The 25599-nt window shown below is 42.8% G+C and overlaps 1 protein-coding gene across 4 annotated transcripts in view; it reads right to left on the reverse strand.

Annotated features, from left to right (window-relative positions):
• Window positions 1-1949: 1949 nt before the first annotated feature.
• The window catches only part of JPH2 (junctophilin 2), an 81947-nt gene continuing 58297 nt past the window's right edge, over window positions 1950-25599 (reverse strand). For 2 of the 4 annotated variants that reach the window (XM_079979183.1, XM_079979184.1), the window contains exons 3-6: window positions 19356-19474; window positions 6714-7582; window positions 4531-4628; window positions 1950-3750 (exon numbers count right to left, since the gene is read on the reverse strand). In XM_079979183.1, the coding sequence (XP_079835309.1) occupies window positions 4548-4628; window positions 6714-7582; window positions 19356-19474 (1069 nt within the window). In that variant the 3' untranslated portion in view covers window positions 1950-3750; window positions 4531-4547. Of the gene's footprint in view, window positions 3751-4530; window positions 4629-6713; window positions 7583-19355; window positions 19475-25599 lie in introns of those variants that run through there. The other 2 variants (XM_079979185.1, XM_079979186.1) reach the window with 2 other exon arrangements.

A 25599-nucleotide genomic window follows, 5' to 3' on the forward strand; every position in this document is an offset into this window, starting at 1 on the left:
CTACAGACTTCCAACCCCTAGAATATAGTTCCTGAGTTTTACGTTTTTACATAATTTTGCTTCAAGCACACAGTGACCTTACTATGCCCTTATTTGCCTGACCTTTTGAAATAATTAAATAAATAAATGTGCCTTTCTTACCCTCTCCTCGCACGTTTGTTTTAACTCACATTTACACTTTCTCAGCTGGGGCCAAGCACTTTGTCACCATGAAACAGATCTCACACATTCTGACTTAAGTTCTCACTAGCGCCGAGGGCCTTCTGGCGGTTCCCTCATTGCGAGAAGTGAGGCTACAGGGAACCAGGCAGAGGGCCTTCTCGGTAGTGGCGCCCGACCTGTGGAACGCCCTCCCATCAGATGTCAAAGAGATAAAGAATTACCTGACATTCAGAAGACATCTTAAGGCAGCCCTGTTCAGGGAAGTTTTTAATATGTAATGCTGTATTGTTTTTAACACTGATTGGGAGCCGCCCAGAGTGGCTGGGGAAACTCAGCCAGATGGGCGGGGTATAAATAATAAATTATTATTATTATTATTATTATTACTAGTATGTTATTATTTGCAGTTTATATAACAACCTGACACACAAATCAGTTAAACCCCAGATCTCTTGGGACGTGATTCCACCTTATTGATTTCAACGGGAGAGATTTTATTATGCATTCAAACGGTCCTATTGAAAGCTACGGTACTGAAAACGACTTAACTTTGACGGGGCTGCACCTAGATTTGTGGCTTGCTGTTTCTGTGGAACAAGACTAGTTAACATTTAACTTAAAATGCATAATATCAGAGATATACCATTTCTAACAGCCACCGATCTAAAAATTTACAGTGGGTAACGTGAGCAAAAGAAAACATTTTATTATTGCACATAATCCAGCAGAACAACTGATGAAAACTCCTGGACGATATTATACAAATTGCCATACACTTTTTTATTTTTTTAAAAAACTTGTGATTAAGGTGTGTTGTTGGTGGTGACAACATTTTCCGTTTTTGTAAGACCTGAAAAATCAAACAACAGACACCTACTTTTGAAGGCATGCAAACTTGAGGTAAACCTGTTCTTGCTCGCGCTGGGAAACAAAAAACCCAGCAGGCTTGTGCATACATTTGTTCTGATCCATCAGTTCTTTGAGGATGCCAGCACTACGCTGCACACATGCAGCTCCCCTACCAACAAGACCCTTCAACTCGCTTTAAAAGAGAGGGCAGATTACGAATGCATGTGCACAGAGCCCCTTCCATTGAAGCAAATGAAAAGTCTCCATCATTTGTGCACCTGGGCTCACACGGGGCTCTGGATTTGAGGCATGATGTTTGTGCATTTTAAAAGTTTGTCACGTTCAAGCTCATCTTTGGAACAACGAGGACTAGGAAATTGCCATTTTAAAAACACAGAAGGCTGGGGTTCACAGGACTCTAGAAAGATATGGCAGGGAATATGAAACTGCTTGGGAGCTGCATTATCAAACGTAACCCGTTTGTGCTCTACTGAATTACTTATCATTACTTCTTGGAGGTAGACCTGTGGCTACCTGTATGTAAACACAGCAGTTACTACAGGTTGTAGGGACCAAGGGATAACCATGTTTGCACAAGCCCTCCGGATCTACATACAACACATATGGTTACGATTCAAAGAACTACCCAAACAGTTCTGTACACTAAACTGCAGTCATGACGTGCTGAATGGCAAACTGCACATGAAAGTGATGAGTTTCAAATGCAGCTTGGGATTTGGCATGGAGTTTCAGGTGTTCAAATGAATTAAAAAACAAACAAACCCCACAGTGGATGCACACAAGCTTTTGGGCACGTCTAAAGAAGCCCTCTCGATCCCAGTTCATATATTTATATATGCCACATAAAGCAAATCTACCTACTTTCCCCATCACATTGTAAGGAACAAAGCACAAGAATGAGACAGCAGAACATCATATTTGTATGAAGCGGGGTTTATGAGGTGGGGGTAGGGTTGGCAACAATCTCTGCCTTTTTCAAAAGGACCAGATTTTGTGCTTCATGATAAATAAAGGCCACTGAGGTCTCTCAAAGAAAATAACATACATAGTTATAAAGCAGTTTGCATACTGAAATTGGACATCTGGCGGCTAGGGAGCCAGGAAACAGGTTGTCACATTTCAAAAGCAAATAACAGCCTATTTGTTACAAACACCTTTAGAAGAGAAAAAGTAATCATAAAACCCAAGGCTGACTAAATTGTTATCACCCCATGTTCTGCGGATGTTCCTCAAACATGGCTAAGCATTTTGCTGAAGCCTCTTCCAACACATGGGCTGCTGGGCAGAGATAATGTATCCCTCTTCCTCCAATTTACAATATAATTTGATTAAAGTAGAAAAAGCAAGTGGGAAAGGCACAAAATGTCATCACTCCTGCTTCCCAATTTCATTTTCAGCGACTTATGAATTCTAAGTAATCTGATCTGAAAAAAATACTACCCTGGTGTCTACCTGCTGCCTGTCTATGGCACCATATTTATAAGGCTTTCACTGCTTGGCAACTGCAACTGGAGCCTTCCTTTTTAAACCCAACATTTTTCAAGTTCCTTTTTTCCACTTTCCCATTTTAACCAGCTTCTGCTGCACCAAGGAGTGTCAGCAAACATACAAGTTCACAGTCAGTTTTAAATAAGGCACATTTTAAAGCTTTTGAAATTGAATCAAAGTCTATGCTTTGGGAGGGGAGGAAAAACATCCAAACACATTTAGGGCTGATTCATGCATTACATTTTTTAGGGTTCTGCATATGCCAGGTCATATGTGCATCTGAATACCCAGAGAAAAACATAATGTACAAAGTGAATCTCACGGCAGGTCTAACTTCTGGGGAATAGGCAACTTCCAATGACAAGAGGATGCCGACAAGGCACTGCTTAACTGAGCACTGACTTCATCTACCAGTACGTTGCGAACCACATTCAAAATGCAGCCCTTAGTGAGAAGGTTTCTTAAACTCTAAAAAAGATTCACTCTATCTAATTCCTACTTGGCAGAACTGCAGAGGATTCATTTCTAGGGACTGCTTATAAGACTACATTGAAGCATCCTTACACTGAAATCCATGGGTGTTTTCATTTTTCCCACTGTGGATTCACTTGGATCCTAATGTGGATCCACTACTCAAGGAAATGGCTTTTGCCTGCTCTAAAATCTGGACTTCTACACAGATTTTTTTTCAGAGTTATGCAGCAGCAGGGAGCATAGCCTAACCTTTCCTAACACTGGATTCATAACAATCTTGGTTTGGGTGGGAGAAGTTAAATCAACAGCTATAACAATTATTCCTGGCTGCTACATAGCTTAGAAACATGGTGTTCTTCAGGAGATTTATAACGACGAGTCTTCCAGTGAAGCCTGGAATTTTCAAGGTGGAATTTGAAGGAGAGACTGCCTTGTTTGTGTTTCCACAATTACAGATGAATCCTTGTTTCTTCAAACTGCAGTACAACAGTATCAACAAAGTTATGAAACTTTAAGGCAATTCTCATTCACAACAAAAGGAAGAATGAGGAGGGGGATGCAACAGTCAAGGTTTCTTCCTGCTGGGCAGAAGAGATCGTCTATAGTTGGGGGCCTAGGCTAACAAGCTCTTCAGAAGCCTTCTATGGAAGTTCATGACCACAATGCCAACACTGGGTTCTAAGCTCCTCCCTCTTTAGATGGTTCTGAATAGATGGTGTTATACCTCTGGCAAGGCATAGATGTCAGCAGAAACTTCTGTAAGAATAGAAATCAGTGAGAAAGAAAACAGGGAGTAGCAATGGTAATAGAAAATATAATTATTGGCTTAAGTTAATGTTTAAGATGTCACACTCCAAAAAGCTTTCAACAAGAGGTGTCAGGATAAAGGAATTATTTAACAAGGAATTAGAGGCCTTAACCCAGCAAAAGTCATGGCTGAATTATTGCAATTCATTTTATGTAGGGTTGCACTTGAAAATGAAGCTACAGCTAGAATGCAGCCACTGGCTATTCAGCAGAACAGCAAAATGGGATCATGTAACACCAATCCTGAAAGTGCTTCACTGACTGCCTGTAAGCTACCTGGCCCAATTCACAATCCTAATGCTAGTATTTAAGGTCTGAGATGGTTTGGGTCTCATGTAGGAGACCCAGGAGTTTGTGTATATGAGTGTGGTTCTGTAAGGAAGCTTTTGCAGCTTCTTGTTATTTTTTTATTCAAGATCTGAGACGTGTGTGTGTGTGTGTGAGGGAGAGAGAGAGAGACAGGGAGCGGGGGGGACATGGAGAGAGGGTAGATAGATATCCTGTAGTGACCCTGTATGCAAATTTTCTTGGGACCAACCCCTCACTGAACTGCTTCTAAATAAACATGCACAGAACTCTTCTTCACAAAACAGGAAACAATAGTTGTGCACTGATGTGTAGCCAGATAACCAAGTTGTCCTTTTACAAAAAGGTTCCAAAGCGAAGTCTTCATTTCCCAAAATGTCAAAACAATAGGGCACTCTGAGCCATTTCATTTGTCCCCCTTACCTTGTCTTAGCATCTTATCATGTCAGAAAATGGACAAATAAGATGGAGAGGCCAACGTTCAATAGGATGACCATGCAAATGATGATTGTGTTAGGTCCCTAAGGAAAAAACAACAACAAGAGTATAATGTTATTTACTGTGATTTAGAAGACACAGATGAAAAACTTGCTCACTTGTGAAAGCAAAAATAGTTCTGTCAATGGCTTTTATGCATTATAGCCACCACTGTCAGAAGCAATTCATAGAGCAGTGGTGGGAACCTGTGTCTCACCAGATGTTGTTGGACTACAACTCCCATAATCCTTGTCCACTGACCATGATGGCTGAAGCTGATGGGAGCTGCAGTCCAACAACATTCACAGATTAGCCACCCTTGTCCTGAAGTAAGTACTAATGAAATCAATAGGGTTAGGGTTATTTGCTTTCATTCCATCATCACCGCACCTAAACATTTGTGCAGGTCAGTCTCATGCCACCATATCTGGGGTAATGTTCATTTCGATGCCTGGAGCAAGCTGCGCTAAATCTTCATTTTGGGAGAAGCTACACATGTTGCATACCTGCCTTTCCTGCAGCTGTTAAAGGCACTGGAGCCCTGTGCACAGAAAAGATGGTAACCAAATTTGTCTTCTGCAAATATACCACCTGAGGCATTTTTCTAGACTGTAGAGTGACAGCAGGAATGTCAACCCCTGTTTTGCTGGCTCTGCTCCTGTGAGTTCAGCATTAGCCTGTTTTTTTAAAAAGCTGGTGAATGCTACACTCATATGAACTTCGGGGGGAAATCACTTCTATGTATACAGGCAGAAACTCAGGCTGGAAGATGTTTTCCCCACCATGGATATAGCCATACCTGTTCAGTTTCTGCATGTCAGACACAGAAGCACGGCTAAGAGAAAAAGAGGGGAGTTCTAACCCGGCACTCCAATACAGCAGCTGCTCTCAACCTGATGCCTTCCAGATATTGTTGGACTCCAACTCTAAACAGCCGCAGCCAGCAAGCCCAATAGTTAGGGATGGTTGGAACTGTAACATCTGGAGGGCACCAGGCTGGGAAGTTTGCAATATAACTTTATTGGGAGCACCCAGCAGGGCTTACTTCCAAGTAACCATGCATTGGATTGGGCTGTTTGGGATTAATAGCTCTGTTCTTGAAGGTAATATTTTCTGGCTTCTCTATCAGAATGATGTATTATCACTATATGAAATGATTAATTACACTGATGAGGTATGATTATGAATAGAATCATGTGCATTTTTTATTCAGAAGCAAGTTCCAAGATGCTCACTTACTCTTCTGTGGGGGTGAATAGGTTTGCTGCCTTGGAGCGCTCTGCCTACCATTCACTCTGCCTATGCTACCCCTGAGTTCACCAATCATCAGCTACCCTCTGTACTACCAGCCCCAATGAGCACCAGCTGCCATTAATGCCAACCCTGTTCTACAATCCAGGAACACTCACCCTAGCAGTAAGTCAGCAAAGTTAACATTTTCAACAAACCACGACATGTATTTTAACATGGCGGTGGTACTGGAAATATAGATAGCACACAATATATTGTGTGATTCTCTCTCTCTCTCTCTCTCTCTCTCTCTCTCTCTCTCTCTCTCTCTCTCTGTGTGTGTGTGTGTGTGGAGAGAGAGAGAGAGAGAGAGAGAGAGAGAGAGAGAGAGAGAGAGAGAGAGAGAGAAATCTTCTGAACCACAGAGCAAACTTTACAGCTAGAAGATTGCTCTAGCTATTTTTTAAAAAATTGTTTGGCAGGAGGTGGAAAAGGGATAGGTGATATACACACACAAAAACACCCCAAACTGTTACACCTGAGTAAATCCTATCTGCATCTGGTAGTATTTATTGACCTGACTTAAAAATGTCAATTCACAGTACCTTACAGCCCCATCTGATGGAATGGAACACATAACAATTCACACAGTACTGTAGTTTTAAAAATAAGTTTTCACATGTAGACAGTAGTCCAGATCAGGTGCACGCATGTCGTGCATTTATGTACCCACCTCGGTTTTTGTACATGAAAGCAATGTGGCACAAATGACAGCAGTGAAGCAAACGAGAAATTGAAAAGGAGATTCAGATTATTATTTGCTTCTTTCCCTCCCCTATCCAGCCCCCAATGGAAAAAAAACCACTCCCCTCTCCTTTAGAAAGACCATGTAGCAGCACCTCTTCATGCTCTTCCACCTCTTTCGTTGCTGCCTCTGGTGAAGCAACTTTCTTCACCACAGCCTTGGGGTCAGTTTTGGCCACCACCTTCGTTTCAGTTTTCCGTTCAGGCTTGCCTTCAGCTGCAGCTTCGGCTTTCTCTTCTGCTTTGGGTTCTGGTGGCGGATGTTGCTTGAGATCCTGCTTAGGTTCTGCTCTGAGTGCTTTTTTTTCTTCGTGAGCTGCTTCATGCTGAGAGACAGGTGTACCTCCCCTCTTTTGCGGCTCCGGTTTGTGCTCAATGGCCTTCACATCTGCTTTGGGCTCTGGGGAACTTGGCTTGGCAGGCAACGTGGAGTCAGGGAATGATTCCTCCTCAAAGTCCACTGGGGGAGTAACCGGGGAGGTCCTCACAGCATAGCTGTGATAGCCCTGAAATAATGCAACGTCACCTTCCTGATGTATCCTCTGAAGGGGTTTGATCTCCATCTGGTTAGCAGCAACCCTCACATGGCTAGGGTGGCTGGGGCTCCGGGAAGCAGGCCTACTACCACCTGCTGCCTTCTCTGCAGGTGCTAGCAAAGCTTTAGAAGGTGTGTTGGGCCTACTTCCTGTGCCGCTGCCATCCTTGCCATGATCTCCATTCCAGCTCCCAGGGCTTTTCTGAGAACCTTGCTTAGCTCGTTTGGCCTCAGGTGGTGTTCCAGCTGGTGAAGGCGTTCGAGCGGGACTTTCTTTGGGCTTGGTGGAATCTTGCTCATCAACCTGAGGGCTCTCTGGAGGTGGTGGTGGAGGTGGCTGTTCCACAGGTGGTGGCTCTTCAGTATTCTCTATATTCTCTTCGTTCTCCATGAGCTCCTGGAACAGTCGCCTCTTCAAGTATTCAGGACCTAGAAAAGGCAAGAAGAGGTTTTTGGACATCACCAAGAGACAGTCAACCAGCATGAAATTCCAGTGGAATTAGGAAGCATAAGGCAGAAACAAAACCACAGGGGAAGGACCAAGGTTGCTTCATCACAGTCTCATCACCTCATAGAAGGAAGAGAAGATAATCAGTTAAGGAAAAAGAAAGGGCCAGTTCATCAGTAACCCCATAGCTGTGCTGAATAGGGGGTGGGAAGGAGGCAGACCTTGCGAGCAGGAAGCTTTTAATTAAAAGTGAAGTAGTACTTAAAAGCCTTAGTAATGCTTTGTTACTGGGCAGGCAGGTGCTACATTCACATTTTATCAAAAACTAGGTCTAATAAACAATGGAGAACAACACAGAAAGCACTAGAATGTAACAATTTGGCAATGACATTGACTGAAGGGGCAACTCCAGAACAAAGTATTAGCGTGGAAGCAACCTACAATACAAGATCACATTACGAACACCAAGGCAATCTTGGGCATAGATTTTGGAACTTGCACATAAAAGATATAAATTCAATCCTAACTCAGGACTAGTGGAGCTATCACAAGTGATGCTAAGAGCACTTTGTATGCCTTAGTATATACCTTCTGACTGTTATCTATCTGGCAATAAAAGCAGATCAACCCATTTTCAGAATGTATGTGCATTGTGATTAATATGGATTTATCATTTGATTTGACGCCTTGATTTCAAGTTTCTTTCTTTTTCTTCAGAGATGACCAAGGGTCTCTCTAAAACTTTAATTATTATTTGGTTTGAGGCCAAACTATTAATTACTGATGGGAGATCTGTGATCTCCCAATGTTATATTTTTGTTAATGAAATGTAGCTGAGGGAAGGCTGCCAGTTTCCCCACAGCCATGGCGGAGAAGGGTGTGAGTTAACCCTTCCTCTCATAACAGTTCTCTGGTTTAAATAGCCCCCCTTTCATAGTCTGCTACTAGACTAGACTAGAAACTGTCACAGAGACAGAAATGGGTGAATCTGTCAATTTCTATTTTTCCCAGTTTCTCAACTTTTCTGATCTTCAGTTCTCCACAGATCCACATTAGTTTGCACGTTTATTTTATTGAAAGTATTCATGAAAATTCATCAGCAAATATCTCCTAATAAACACATCTTTGTATGCAATTCTGCAGCATGTACACATTTTCCAAAACAATATGAGAACAGAAACAGACATCCTTCTAAATTCACATTTATCTGAATTTTTCAATGCAAGTAATATGTACAATAATTGCATATACTAGGGTAAAGTATGCATACAAATACATGTACTAGTGAAGGTAACATACACAAATGCATTGTATTATAAGAAACTGCTTGCTGAAATGTATCCGTTAGTCAACACATGCATACAAACATATGTTTATTGGGGGGGAAATTGCACTTAAATGCTTGAGAACTTTTATGACCATTTTATTTTTAAAAGTTGCTGCAGAAAATTGCAGCTGGAAAAATGAACATCTGTGAGAACCAACACTGAAAGATCCCTTTGCCTCTACTCCCAACAGCATACTGAGGAAAAGCAATGGTCCTGAAGCCCATAAAACATTTTGATTGGCCAGATCTTTGTACATCTACCTGTACAATGATATATTTCACTGAAGAGAAAAATTTCACTGGTTGAGAGAAGGTGCAGCCGTTTGTCTTTAGTGTGAAGAGAGCTGTCAGATGTGTGCATTGCTCACTAATAAGGTCACCCACCCGTGACACTAAGATCCTACTGAACACACTTGAGCAGTTGACCCGCCTCCATTAAACAAGGTGACTTCTGGATTCACATTTCATTCTGTCCTCATCTGACTGGGTTGTGTCATCGTCTCCTAGCAGCACTGCCATCGGCTGCATTATTGTTTACATATTGGTAAGCCTTAGCTCAGTGCAGAAACGAAACAGCAAATCTCCCCCCACGCCCCCGTCTCTCAAACGAACGTGCTTATGAACCGAAACAGAGCAACTGGCCTTAATTAGGTCCCAAATATTTGTGGGCAAAACTGAGCCAAGAAGCTCCAAGTCTACATTAAGGTCAGAGCACTGTCACACACGACACTTAAATCAGTCGACAATGCCAATGTAAAATATGCAACGGCTGCAGTGCTAATTTGATTTCTTTCTCACAATCTGTCCTGTGTTGACAGCATTTACACATGGCACATCGCCTCAGAGAGGGTCAAAGGCACATTTTAGTATGTTGTGCAAAAGCTGAATTTGGGGTTGCAGTGGAATATAATCTTTACACTTCATATAGTTTCCAGCTATATCCAGGACTGAGGAGTGCTTCACATAATATAGAATGGAATGGAATGGAACGGAATTCTGCATCCAGGCAATTTAAATTATGCTTCAAGAAAATAAGTATTCTGTAACCCAGAAGTGGGGGACCTTTTTTCTTTTTTTTCTTTTTCTTTTTCTTTTTCTTTTTCTTTTTTTTTTCTTTTTTTTTTTTTTTTTGAGAGCCACATTCCAGTAAGGTGAATAACCAAAGCAAAAATGGGCCGGGCTGCCCTTTTTATTTCTCTCTTTATGCTCCCCCTATCCTCGTTTTTCTGTCCTTGCCACCTGCATGAAATTAGTTCAAGGGCTACATAAATTTATGCTGACTGCTACATGAATGAATATGGGGAAGCATTATAATTAGCAGGAGGAATATTTTTCCCTCTAGAATTTCACTTCCATTGCAGTAGTGAAATTAACACAGGGAAAAGTTTCAAAATCAGTCAAGAAGAATTCATCACTAGTTACCTGCAAAACTTCAGTCCATATGGCAAGTTCTTCTTGACCCATCTTGAAAATGTCTTCCCCTATCTTATTTTGCTAGTTTGTTAAGAAGATAGCTATACTCGTGCAGGGACGCAGGTGGCGCTGTGGGTTAAAGCCTCAGCGCCTAGGACTTGCCGATCGAAAGGTCGGCGGTTCGAATCCCTGCGGCGGGGTGCGCTCCCGCTGCTCGGTCCCAGCGCCTGCCAACCTAGCAGTTCGAAAGCACCTCCGGGTGCAAGTAGATAAATAGGGACCGCTTACCAGCGGGAAGGTAAACGGCGTTTCCGTGTGCGGCTCTGGCTCGCCAGAGCAGCAATGTCACGCTGGCCACGTGACCCGGAAGTGTCTCCGGACAGCGCTGGCCCCTGGCCTCTTAAGTGAGATGGGCGCACAACCCCAGAGTCTGTCAAGACTGGCCCGTACGGGCAGGGGTACCTTTACCTTTACCTTTATACTCGTGCAACATATGAACGATTGCTTTTAGACACAGACTGTGCATGGACAAACATAATGATACTTGAAATACATTTAGAGAAATTGTAATGACTTGTATACTCGTTGGAATAATAGTGGTACTTATTTATCTATATATATATCATATTGTATTACAGTCTCAAAGCACTTTCCCCTTTCTTCCACCCCCCCCATTCTTTCTCTTTATTTGTTCACAGAAAAAAAATCAATAAAAAAGGACAGTTATATGTACATATCTGAGAGAAAAACAGTGCCATTGAACACAAGGGACCGACATTTGATTTGCATAGATTAAACACTGGCAGTTTCTGTGCATATTAACTCAGAAGTAAGCCGGCTGTGTTCAGAGGGTTTCCTGCCTCTCTAGTTGGTGGGTTTAACATTGGGGGTAACTTCCTGCATGGAGTTACCCCCAATGAATGCAGCAGGACTTACTTTCTAGCAAACATATATAAGATTGAATTGTAATTGTATCTGATATAGTACTCTGGTGGGAACACTTATCAATTATTTGACTGGAAGCTGTGTACCCTGCCGCTCCAACACAGAAGATCATGTGCCACACCACTGACAGTTTTTTTACAGGAAGAACAGTGACCAAGCCAGCTTCCAGACCAGTTGTTGGCTGAGGATTCTTGTTGATATGTTTGCACAAAGACCTATGAGACGCTCTTGGAGCATAGATGGCCACAAGGTTGAGCAGGTCTCTTGTTTCAAATACCTGGGGGTAGTTTTTCACTCTACCGGCAGTAGGAAAGCCCGTGGGAAACATGTTGCTGAAAACAAGAGATGGCCACTATATACCGTATTTTTCACTCTATAGGACGCACTTTTTCCCCTCCAAAAATGAAGGGGAAATGTTTGCGCGTCCTAATGGAGCGAATGTAGGCTCCTTGGCTTCAGCGAAAGCAACGCGAAGCCTCCGAAGCGCAAAGGGAGCGCTCCCTCCGCGCTCCGGAGGCTACGTATTGCTTTGGCTAAAGCCTGGAGAGCGAGAGGGATCAGTGCACACCGACCCCTCTCACTCTCCAGGCTTCAGGGATAGCCGCCTGAAGCCTTTGGAGCGCAGTGGGACCTCGCGCTGCGCTCCAAAGGCTTCGGGTTCCTTTTGCTGAAGCCAGGAGTCCCGGCTTCCCCCTTCAGCCCCGACACTGGCCGGGTTGGCTGGGGGAACCCCCAGCTTCCCCATAAAGCCCCGACAATCTCAGCCGGGGCTGTATTTCAAGCAAAGGAAGAGCTGCTTGCACGCGTGTAAGCAGCTCTTACTCTGCTAGATTTACAATGTGCCGGAAGGATGGGGATTGCCCCTTCTGCCCCTCCCCCAGCTTATTGTGCCGGTAATTCCCGGCATTTCCTCCTTTTGCGCTGGTTCCACGAGGCAAGGCAGCTGCAATGATTTGATTCAGAATATTTTTTACTTGTTTTCCTCCTCTAAATACTAGGTGCGTCCTATTCTCGGGTGCGTCCTATAGAGCGAAAAATACGGTACCTGCAGCACTCAAATTATATGAGGCCAAAACAATAGCACAACTTCTCTATGGTGCCCAGGTGAGCCCCTTCTCTAATTTTGGCCCCCTAGAACTTGTACAATCCAAATTCCAAAGATCAGCCCTTCAAGTCCCAAAATGTGTCTCTAATGCCACCCTGAGACTAGAGACAGGTTTCATAAAAGTGGAGGCCAGAGTGTGGGTGACCATACTCAACTACTGCCTCAGACTATCTTTATTTCCCCTTGGCCTTGCCCCACTAACTATGAACAATGATTTTCAATACGCATAGAAACAGACTGTGGTAACTAAAATCTCAGCCTTGGGCTTCTCTCCAAGTTTTCTACTCAGCATGGGATACAAACAGGCCAAAGCTCTCATAAAACAACGTGTTACAGATACTGAGCTCTAGCTGGATCTAGCCTGGACCCCAACTTTTATTGCCAATGAATATTCCAGGTACTCTGCCTCCCCTATGGCATATCTATCTAAACTTGAAGTCCCTAAGCACCGGATGGCCTTTACTTTGGCTTAATGTCATGCCCTCCCCTTGGCTGTCCTTGAAGGCCGATACAGGAGGATTGCTTATCTGGAGAGGCAATACTCCTGTGACTCTGGACAAATAGGAACAATAGAGCATGTGCTTCTCCAGTGTCTTTACTATAGAGAGATTCGTACTAGCCTCATCTAACCATCATTGCATAAGTACCCAGGGCGCACAGGACAATTCTATACCTCCCTGCTGCTTTCAGATACCAATCCTGCTACAACATACAACATTGCCAGATTCTGCACAGCAGCGTTCAGAATTCGATGGATTTTGTGCCACAAACTAAATATAATGAGCACTCATATTAGAGTGCTCTGTAGACCGACTACTATAGTCTTATATATATAGTGGTACCTCTGGTTGCGCATGGGAGCCGTTCCGGAGCTCCAGTCAGATCCTGAGGTGTGTGTATCCAGAGGTGCCGCTTCTGTGCATGCTGCGAAACCTGGAAAAATACTTCTGGGTTTGCCGTGCATGTATCCCGAAGGATACATAACCAGAGGTGAACATAAGTAAAGGTACAACTGTACTAACCTTTTACGCTCTTTCATTCTTGTCTAATGTTCCTAACACTTCTTTTGGATTTTCTTAGCTTCTTTTGGATTCTTATAGACTTTTATGTATATATTCTGTTTTTATTCCTTTTAGTTTTTGTTTTTTAATGGGTTTTTTGTTTTTTTTTCTCCTAGATTTTAAACGATTGTACCCTTCCCTCCTTATACTCGTCTATGACCATAAAAAAAGATTTGGGAGGAGGGGAAATGTTTGCCCAAAGTTTGCCAAAAGGTTATATGATGTCATCGTGAACACTAAACCTGACATGCTTGTATGGAGGTTATACAACTTTGCCAGCTAGTGGTTGTCATCCCACAGTTTTCAGTGCAATTTTCTGCTATTTTTCTTATCAGACTTTCTAAAGTTAGAAAAGTGACAGAACGATTGCGCTAGAAAGTGCAGGATAAAGGTCAGTTTTTGTCTGGAATTGCCTGCAGACTGATGTCTGTGGCTATTACTTCTCAGGAAGGCTACATGTATCCCTATAGATTATATACAATATAATGCAGATAAATCATCCAAACAAACCGTGAGCAGTAAGCGAAGAACAAACTTTGGCTGCAGCTCGTGGCTTGTTTGGAGCAAGAGAAACCATGAGCTTAGAAATGTAACTCTAAGCCAAACCATGGCTCAGCTCCCAGTACAGTAGCTGCAATTTCCTCCCTGTGCATCAGCACACTTTCTCGTTCACAGTAAGCCGTAGATTGGCTTAGCGTTACATGTGGGCCAAACCAAAGTACCATTTTATAATGAGGTGGTCAAGAAAATGGACCTATTTCATTAATTATCCAAACTGTTTACAAATCCGTGCGATTCTACTGTAGAGCAAGAAAGCAGGGTGGGGGAACCCTGCTATTTAAAACATAGCTGAACACATACATTTAATCTCCTGTAATGATTTCAGCTGAATGATTAATGAGAATTCCGACCAAACTCATGTCATATTTGCATTTGCTTTTTATGATGGCAGCAGGAAACTGAATGACTTTCCGCCTCCATAAGTCAATTTTGAAACAGCGTCTGAGAATCTTGTTCCAGTAATGAGTTCAAATATCTGAAATTCAAGAGAGCAAATCCTGCCCAACATGTTCGGACAGGGATTAGATAAAGGTACATCTCCTATGCCTGTGTGAGATTGGTTTGCATTTCCAATAATGACTATGGCAAGCTGCTTTCACTGACTGATCAGCAAGGATAATTTTAACTGGTGAATGAATATGAGAAAACCCAAACTGTCCCCCAGATGTCCCAGGAATAAAAAAGAGCAGTGTCCATCAAGTACATTAGTGGCTGTGAATCTAGGCCATGTGACACCTACCCACTGCTTGTAATCCTGAAGGATTCTGCTGAAGCTGAAAGGAATATTTTCTGGCAGACAGATATATCTGGCACAGCCTGTGCTATGTGAGGAGAGGCCACTGAGGGCCAACTGGTGCAAGCAAAATCTATTAGTAAAACTTGCCCTGTGCTTTGCTGCTGTCTGTCCACAGGTAGGGATTGACATATCAGTCTGCATCCAGTCTATATCACTTTTGTATGTGCTCATTCATAAATCAGTTTTGTCCTGTTTCCACGTCAATCTTCCTTTTTTAAAAAATTAAAATTAATATTTATAGAAAACTTACGCTTGGGATGCCAGAAATGGGATGAGGCATTTCTACCCTAGATATGGGGTGAAGGAATACTGTTTTAAGATCAATATATAACTATCTCCCTGACACCTCTCCTCTAGTTCCACAACTTTCAGCTGGGTTCCTGTAACAGAAGAGAACTCAGATGTACCTGTGGGGTCAGACTGCAGGTAGAATAACTCAGCACCTCTCACTTCCTTGCCCCTCTTCCTCTTCAAACAGACACCCACACAGCTCCTGCTTTATACAGGGATGGAGCAGACCCACATTTAGACAGATCTACTGCTGTCAAGTTTAGTTTATGCGGCTGGTCTAGACATTTTCTCTCCTCCTTTTGCACACCACCAGAATCTGCAGAAAATATTTTCTTTTCTTTTCTTTTTTAAAAAAATATTTTTTATTATTTTTCTCCTTAATATTTTTGACAATACAATAACAAACATAAAAACTTTCTGCTCTGCCGAGTGTGTGACTTCTCTCCCTCCCTTCAGCAGGTTTTCCACCTTTTTCACACTTTAGCTCCTTAACGTCTATTGTTCACATTGTAGGATTTATTTCAATCCTGCTAGTGTCTTCAAGTTTTTGCAATTATTATTCAAATATCCAATAAACTTACTCCAATCCCTTTGAAATTTTTGATCGTCCTGGTCCTGAATCCTGCAGATCAGTGGCCAAGTCTGCAAAGTCCATCATCTTCGCCTGCCACTCTGCAATCATTGGTAACTCCTGTAACTTCCACTTTGGGGCCATTAAACGTTCTCGCTGCTACTGTGGTGTGCATAAATAGTCTTTGGTCTATCTTTGCAATTTCCTCTCCCATCAAACCTAGCAAGAATGCTTCAGGTTTTTTGGGAAAGGTATATCTAAACATCTTTTTTAATTCGTTGTAGATCAATTCCCAGAATGTTTTTACTTTGTCACACGTCCACCACATATGGTAAAAATTTCCATCTGAATTTTTACATTTCCAGCATGTTTTATCTCTCATCCTATACATTTTCGCTAACTTTACTGGTGTCAAATACCATCTATACATCATCTTCATTACATTTTCTTTTAATGCCATAAAGGTAAAGGTAAAGGTACCCCTGCCCGTATGGGCCAGTCTTGACAGACTCTGGGGTTGTGCGCCCATCTCACTTAAGAGGCCAGGGGCCAGCGCTGTCCGGAGACACTTCCGGGTCACGTGGCCAGCGTGACATCGCTGCTCTGGCGAGCCAGAGCCGCACACGGAAACGCCGTTTACCTTCCCGCTGGTAAGCGGTCCCTATTTATCTACTTGCACCCGGAGGTGCTTTCGAACTGCTAGGTTGGCAGGCGCTGGGACCGAGCAGCAGGAGCGCACCCCGCCGCAGGGATTCGAACCGCCGACCTTTCGATCGGCAAGTCCTAGGCGCTGAGGCTTTAACCCACAGCGCCACCTGCATCCCTAAAAGGTAAAGGTACCCCTGCCCGTACGGGCCAGTCTTGACAGACTCTGGGGTTGTGCGCCCATCTCACTTAAGAGGCCAGGGGCCAGCGCTGTCCGGAGACACTTCCGGGTCACGTGGCCAGCGTGACATCACTAAGCGGTCCCTATTTATCTACTTGCACCCGGAGGTGCGTTCGAACTGCTAGGTTGGCAGGCGCTGGGACCGAGCAGCGGGAGCGCACCCCGCCGCAGGGATTCGAACCGCCGACCTTTCGATCGGCAAGCCCTAGGCGCTGAGGCTTTAACCCACAGCGCCACCTGCGTCCCCCTGCCACCTGCGTCCCCCTGCCACCTGCCATACAAGCCATAAATTTCAAATTTTCATTCCACAGTTTTGTCCAAGAATCAAACTCAATATTATGCCCAAAATCTATCGCCCATTTTATCATCACTTTGACTTCCTCATCTTTAGTATACCATTCTAACAACAAATTGCACATCTTAGATAATAATTTACCTCTGCTTGCCAACAGATCGATTTGAAATATTGATTTTTTATTTTCAAAGCCACCCAGAAAATATTTTCAGGCTGCATAGTGGGCTGGAGGGAACAGGAGGAAAAAAAGGAAGTTCCATTGTGTGCACAGAAATAGGTACGCAAGTGGAGCAGAACTGGATACAGCACTAGGGTTTAAAAGGGAATTGGACAAATTCATGGCGGAAAGGTCTATCAGTTGCTATTAGCCATGACAGTTCCATGGAACCACTATAGAGGAAGTACACTTTGCATTAGGGCAAAGGATGAGGGATGTTTTTTGTCTTCATCCCCTGCTTGTGAGCTTCCTAGGAGTATCTATCTACTTGGGGAGCAGGATACTGAGCTAATGGACCTCTGGACTAATCCATCAAAGGTCTTCTTGTGTGTTTATGGTCTTAAACCTTTGATAAAGGGACAAAAGCACACCAAATTTCACTGGTGTTTTTTTAAAAAATCCAGTTAACAGACTTAAGGTATACAGTACCATACACTAATGGAGAAATGGGGAACCTGTGACCTTCCAGATGCTGTTGGACTATAAATCCCATCACCCCAGATCATTACCCATACTGACTGGGGCTGATGGGAGCTGGAGTCTAAGAATATCTGGAGGCCCATATGTTCTCCACTAATGCAAACCATGGGCACCTGTGGCTCACTATAGCGTGTACAAATACAGCATTCATGTGGTTAAAACAAAGGGTTACAGAAAATACAAGGGGTATTAGCATATAGTTGCTATTTCAGAAATGTGAGAAGCATCTTTAAGGCTGGATTCCTACGCAACTGAATTCAGTGGAACTCACTCCTGAGAAATTATACATAGGATTGAGCTGCAAATCTGTTCAATCATTCTGACAAAGCAATGGTATAAATTGGATGCTAATATCTGTTCTATACAATTCTATACCAAAGGGGCTCAAGAGGAGGAGAACTGTAAAACATTTATTTTAGCTATCCTGCCCTGCCTGCAGGCTCCCGTCAATCATAAAAAGACCCATTCAGGGCCATTTATTTCTGGCTGCAAGGAGGCTATTTGGAAGCTATTTCACCAGTTGCTCAAGCTCCTCAAAATAGCACTCAGCGGCAGACTGACCATTCGTAGTCTCTTGACTCTCTGCTTGTGACATCTTCGTCTAAATAAATCACACAAATACCACCACACTGAAACAAATACAAATCAGTGGGCTTTGGTATATTATTATACTACTAAGGCTACTTTTTATGGCCTCCACTGATTTCTATGAAATCCTCCTATTACCTCAGAATACATATTTTTAATGAGTATTTTCCCTCTGATTAATCAACTCAAGTCTTGTTAGGTTGCAATCCTGTGCACACTTCCTTGTGAGAAAGGCCTATACTCACTTATCTGAGAGTAAGCCCCACTGATCTCAGTGGGACTTAGTTCTGAGTAGAGATGTATAGAACTGCATGCTAAATCAAGTAAAGATTGCAATTATATATATCTGTATGTGTGTCTGTATATACATACATGCGTACACATACCAATGTAACATTCAGGACTAGGGGTTAACCTTAAAGTGCTAAGGGGTTAACCTTAAATTCATTCGCTGAAAATATAAGTTGAAACTTACATGCGCTTAGCTTGTACACATTCAGCTTTATGCACTTGGTTTAAAAAAAAATAAACAAAAACGGAGGCAGACATCTGGGAAAAAAGATTTTGGCAATCCCACCTACCATTGAACCCAATGTGTTTTGACTGTACAGTGATACCTTGGTTTACAACCATAATCCATTCCAGAGGTCCGGCTGTAATGAAAACAGGTTGTAACCCAAGGTGCACTTTCGCCAATGGGGCCTCCAAAAAAAAAGGGGGTTGTAATCCAAAAAAAATGGGTTGTAATCCAAAAAAAGGGACACGCACTTCCGGGTTTGATGTGGTTGTAATCCAAAATGGTTGCAAACCAAGGTACCACTGTACACAATTTTGGCTTTACACACTATCCCTGGAACGTAACCACCATGTAAGATAAGAGTTGCTGGTATGTAGTTCTCTGATTAAATACTATTCTTGGCTGTGAAATCATGAAAAGTATATAATTATGACATATGACATGGGCCAATTGCATGGTTTTCTTCACTCAGTGCCTATGCCTATGCAATGTTTCAAGTCATTTGACAGCAAAGCCACTTGGTTCAACACCCCCACTTCAACTCATGCATGCTGCGTTTTAAATGCCCTCCACTCAAACACTTCATAGGACTTCAGCTTATGGGCTGTGCTATAGTAATGTCAATTTTGGCTTTACTCTGCTTAGTACCTCACCACTGCTGAAAGTCAGCAAATCAAAGCTGGGCTGATTTCATTTCCTACCTGGCTGATAGAAATCCGGAGATAGTTCCCTGGCCATCGACCTGGCTAAAGTGGATTCATTGTTAGCTGCCACTGCTGCTTGCTCAGCCCCTTCTGACTTGGCTTTGGCATGGGCAGTCCTGTGGAGAGAACATCCATCATGGCAATTAGTATTTCCATTTGTTGCCAAGGCTGTCTTAGGCTGAGTTCCTTAGCCATTTATTCCAAGGTGGCTCTTCTGATGCGAATAGGACTCCTCTTTAATAAATGGTTTCATAATGACAGTCTTGCATGATGCTCAGTTCCTTAATATAGATGACCTTGCTTTGTAATTAATTGTTTTAAACATAAAATAAAAGGAGTAAGGAGGAATGAAAAATACATATTATCATGATATACATTTTACTAGCTTGTTGATTAGTAGATCCAGCTTTTGTATTTATATTTATGTTGCAGTGTTCTTAGCAAAGTATAGAGTTCAACATTTTCTTCTGTTTTATTACACCAGTACATCATAAAACAAACTCCACTTCTCCATAAGCTGGTTAATAATTTGTCTCCCTTCCTGTACTCTACTATATTGGGCAGCTTGACTTCCCATATCTTCATTATCCAGTCCTGCAATGTTGGAGCATTTACTTTTCTCCAACAGAGAATAATGACCATATGGGCAGCAGTCAATAAATGTGCAATCGTTGATCTACCTTGTGGGAAAACAAAAACTTTTACATATCTCAAAAGCACAGATTTCCTGGTAAGTTATATATTGTTATACTCTCAATTTCCACTAATATAGTTATCTTGCTTATTGTCCATAAAGCAAAAATAAGCTCCAAGTTCCTACAATTTATTATTTGTCTTATTTTGAAAATTTGATCCCTAAAAGATTTATGACACCTATATATAGTCTGCTTGCAATAGCAGGTTGCTTGAAAAACCAACCAAGTCAAAAGAACATAAGGAGAGCCCAGCTAGATCAGGCCCATGTAGTGCAACATCCTGGTCTCAGTGGCCAACTAGATGCCTGTGGGAAGCATGCAAGCAAGACCTGAGCCCAACACCACTCTCCCCTTCTGCAGTTGCCAGCAACCAGTATTCATAAGCTGTGGAGGCAAAACATAGCCATCATGCCTAGTAGTCACTGATAGTCTTATCCTTCATGAATTTGCCTAATCCTCTTTTACATTAAAAATTTTAGGGACGCGGGTGGAGCCGTGGGTTAAACCACAGAGTCTAGGACTTGCCGATCAGAAGGATGGCGGTTCGAATCCCCACGATGGGGTGAGCTCCCGTTGCTCAGTCTCTGCTCCTGCCAACCTAGCAGTTTGAAAGCACGTCAAAGTGCAAGTAGATAAATAGGTACCAGTCCAGCAGGAAGGTAAATGGCGTTTCCGTGCGCTGCTCTGGTTCGCCAGAAGTGGCTTAGTCATGCTGGCCACATGACCCAGAAGCTGTACGCCAGCTCCCTCAGCCAATAAAGCGAGATGAGCGCCGTTACCCCAGAGTCAGTCACGACTGGACCTAATGGACAGGGGTTCCTTTACCTTTTAAATCAGAACTCCCAGACTCTTTTTATTATGAAGATTACAGATTTCTTCTGTTCACATTAAGCAATCATCATTGAGATAATCAATTTTACCACTGACAAAATTCAATTCAGTCCTGCCCCTGCCCCATTACTTTGGTGATATATGTTATCTGCTATTGCTATTGTGGATAAAGTGTGATGTTTGTGCAACAGTCATGGGCATCTACTGAAGATACCCTTTCTGCACAACCAGATTTTTTGCTCAGTAATTGCAGTTTTGCAGCTTTGCAGATCTAGCACATTTCCTCTGCTCTCAAAATACACCAGCTGGTGGAAGAAGCACATATGATAACATATGGCAGTCAGAGTTGTGAGAAAACATGGTAGCTTCACAACAAAAGTGCTACCTTGAAAGGAGGCATTTGGGTGCAGCATACGAGTAACAACTGTGTGACTGTTGTGCTGTAAAGTGATAGTCCGAGAAGGCTTTTTAGCAAGGAAGCAGAGATGATCTTGCACATTTCTTCCCCATAAAATAAAAAAATTCCTTCCAGTAGCACCTTAGAGACCAACAAAGTTTGTTACTGGTATGAGCTTTCGTGTGCAAGGAATTTTTTATTTTGTTTCAACTACGGCTCCCTACCTATATCTAGTTCTTCTCCATGCAAGGTATGCCAAGGAAAACTAATAAAACATATTTCTTTATTTTCTTTTTGATAGTTTTTATCTTAGTTTTCACAATACAAACAATAATAAAGATGCAGCAAGAAACAAAGCACAAAGTCAAGAAATGTGGCACAGAGCATAAAGACTGTTTCAATCTGCAGAATGAAGAGTGTCCAGCTGGTGGACCAGCCAGAAGATCCTATATGCTGTAGGAAGGCTCTTGTTGTCCATCTTAGCCACGCAAGCAATAAAACAATACCAGTCTGTTGTAAATGTGTCTGTGTTCTTTTCCCCCTCTTGCCATCCTCAGTTTATGGGGAAGTTTCTCATTCGAGGCAATCTGCTGTATCAATTGATACAAAGTTCTGGGAGAAGCCCCCTCCATGTCCTTCCAATAACAGTATCCAACATCAAGTCCCACAGTGGCCAAGCAAATAAACCTGGGAAATTGAGAAACAGGGCATGACCCTTCTCTCTGCTGTTCCCCAGCATCTGGAACTTAGAGGCATGCTGCCCCCGAACCTTGAAAGAGCATATGTGTGTGTGTGTGTGTGTGTGTGTGTGTGCACGTGTGTAAAGGGACCCCTGACCATTAGGTCCAGTCGTGGCCGACTCTGGGGTTGCGGCGCTCATCTCGCTTTATTGGCCGAGGGAGCCGGAGTTTGTCCACTGACAGCTTCCGGGTCATGTGGCCAGCATGACTAAGCCGTTTCTGGTGAACCAGAGCAGCACACGGAAACGCCGTTTACCTTCCCGACAGAGCAGTACCTATTTATCTACTTGCACTTTGACGTGCTTTCGAACTGCTAGGTTGGCAGGAGCAGGGACCGAGCAACGGGAGCTCACCCCGTCGCGAGGATTTGAACCGCCGACCTTCTGATTGGCAAGTCCTAGGCCCTGTGGTTTAACCCACAGCGCCACCCGTGTCTCATATATATATATATAATACACACACACATACATACATACACCATGGCTATTAGCAATTGATAACCTTCTCCTCCATGAATTTGTCTAATCCCCTTCTAAAGCCATCTAACCAAGTGCCCTTCACCATATCTTGTGGCAGCAAATAATCCTTAAGTCGGGGTAGCCAACAAGTTGCCCCTCAGACGTTGTTGCCACTCCCGTCATCCCTGACCACTAGTTATGCTGGCCAGGGCTGACAGAACTGGAGCCCAACAATATCTGAAGGGTTGGCTACGTCTGCCACAGGTTAACTATGTGCTGTATGAAGAAGTGAATCTTTCAAAGGCACTTAAGTATCTACATCCCAATGAAACATTTCAAGAATCTCACATGAGTCACTTAGTGTGTACACAGCACTCTCTGCCCTCCCTCCAGCAATGCTATTTAGATAATCCACAGGACATTCTGTTTCTTGATGCACAAATCCCACCACGCTTCAACCTCCTTTGAATTGAAAGCATGATTCTTCCTATTAACTCATCCAGAGAGATCCCTATCCTTTGAGGCCTGTTCTGTGGGGGAATGTTTTTGGCACCCTACATCCTGTTAAGCACTCTGACTCCACGACCATTTGGAGACATTTGGCTGAGGAGGTAGAAATCTGCAGTTTTAAGCCCTGACAGCTCACAGAAGGCCCCCAAGAAGCTGTAAACAGGCACAGCATCTCCTTTTTTGGTAGCATATAATCAGTGTGATTAATTCCACTGTAATCTGTGGGAGGCCCAATGGCATATTTATGTCTTATTGTGCCTAAAGAACTGATGTTGGAAGCAAAGTGTCCAGAATATGCAGCACAAGGTAAAATCAATCTTTAACCACATAAGCTTTAACTCTCCAGAAGAACTCACTGAGAAGAGGCACAGCGTGAAAAACCCAATCAAGGCAGCTAATGGGCAAGGAGTGACTAGGAAGAGATGTAGGATTAATGTTCCTCCATTAATGCACTTGATGTGTGCCTGTTTGTGGAGAATTAGGAACATAAGGAAGTTGCCTTATATCAAGTCCAAATATTGGTATGTCTAATTCAGTATTATCTAGTCCAACTGGCAGAGGCTCTCTGGGGTTTCAAGACAGGAGTTTTTCCCTGGGCCAATCTAAAAATGTTGAGGATTGAACCTAGGACCTTTCATACACAAGCATGTGCTCTACCACTGAGCTATGACCTTTCCCTCACTTCAAAGGAACGGTGCTGAAATCTGTATCCTTCAACACGAAAATATGAGCATAGATAATTGTGGAAGTTGCCAATATATATGTTGCTGGCTCACCCATTAACTTGTGCCTGTATATAGCCCTGGGGACAATTATTTATGTTTGCAATACAAGACACTATCCTCAGTGTAATGTAGAAAATGACTTATTGTGATTAATGGTAGCAATATAGGGATATAGCAAACAATTCAATATTCTTTCTCCAGTAGTCTTCACAAGCAGCAACATTCCAATAGCACCTACTATCATCGACTCTATTCTTCAACAAAAAGATGAGGCTGTGCTATGGTGGAAAAACTTATTTTCATTTTATTCGAAACCTCTCCTGTCACAGCTATGTAACATGGCTACCTCAATGGAAGTTCAAATATCAGCTAACATCTTTCTCCACTGACAACTATAAGCTCAGCCCTCCTCAGTCATTCATGACTCCAGAAAAATGAGATCAAAGGAACAACTTGGCAATAACATCAGACAACCCCTCATCATGCTAATCTTCAGGCGTCTCCATGCACAAGGGTCTTCCCTCAAAGGCTGCTGTCTAGAACTTTAGCATGATTGCATCAGCCCATCTTAAGCAGTACCTTCCTTTTAAGCACAAAAAACACCAACAAAGCCAGGGATGAACGAAGAAGTTAACCAGAGTTGGTCCTCCTAAGATAAACACACCTGAAATACTTGTTTGTGTTCATACAAGGAATGATTAGTGATGAGAGCAAACAGCTTTGTCATAAATTGGGTGGGGTAAATTGAAACTTGAATTGGTATGAGATCAATTGGTATGAGATCAATGTTTATCTCTTCCTATGTGATGGAGCCACTCATGTGATGGACCCACACTTGTCCTGTGCTTTTGAAGGAAAGGGTCTGAGCAGTTTTCTGTTTGCCCCACTGCTTTCCCTGGGAAACCTGCCCCTTATCGCTGAATCAGAACGAACGTCAATCCACGGAAAACCTGATGGATGTTTGCTCCAATTCAGCTGTAAAGTGTGGGTTTTCCCAGGTGAAACAGTGGGACAAGAGAAGTGTGAATGAGACCTCTATGAATGATTTGGGGGCAGCTAGTAGGATGGCCACATAGGCAAAATTTAGGAAAATTCACTATACTTTCAACAGAAATATATTACATTTCACCATAGTGACTACGGCACCTCCAAACTGTCACTATTTTGAAGGGATTCAAGAGCATGGCAAACATTTAGGTTTGCACAGTTAAAAGTGGATTAAAGTGCTCTGCTGCCCCACCACAACAAGTTGACATAAGAAACAACAACAGACTTATGTGGTTAGGAAAGTGACAGGGAAATCCACTGAAAAGTCTGGGATGAACAAGTGATCAATGGGAAGATATATGCAAGCAAGTCATGATAAACGCAAGATGAACAGTCATTGTTGTATAATTTCCCTGTAAACCAAATCATAACAAAAGCTCAACAAAGGCAGTACAATAGTCTAACCACTATGAAAGCTTTCTGCAAGCAAATCAGGATAAATGCTGAATAACCATGTCACCTGGAGAAACCCTAGGTAGACTGGCGTGCCTGCTCAGCCTCCAGTCCCAATGCTAACTGTTGATGGGCAAACTTCAAAGTGCCTGATCTCTATTCTTATGGCTCTTAAAAGAACTTGTTTGGACTTGAACTGGACAACCTTTCAAATATAGGACTGTCTTCTGTAAAATAAGACTCATGGCCACCCTTGCAGGAAGTGAAGGACACTACATTCAGTATGACTGCAATGGGAATTCAAGCCAACAAGGCGTTGGCATCTTGCAGGAATGTGAGTCAGGCATTTCAATCTCCATTGCTGGTGACCGCTTACGCATTGCCAAAAAAGAAAAAGAAAATGCATCACCAAGGGAGAGACAAATGAGGATGGCCAACGTCATGG

This window comes from Podarcis cretensis, assembly GCF_951804945.1.
Source record: "Podarcis cretensis genome assembly, chromosome: 6".
In the NCBI taxonomy this organism is placed as follows: domain Eukaryota; kingdom Metazoa; phylum Chordata; class Lepidosauria; order Squamata; family Lacertidae; genus Podarcis; species Podarcis cretensis.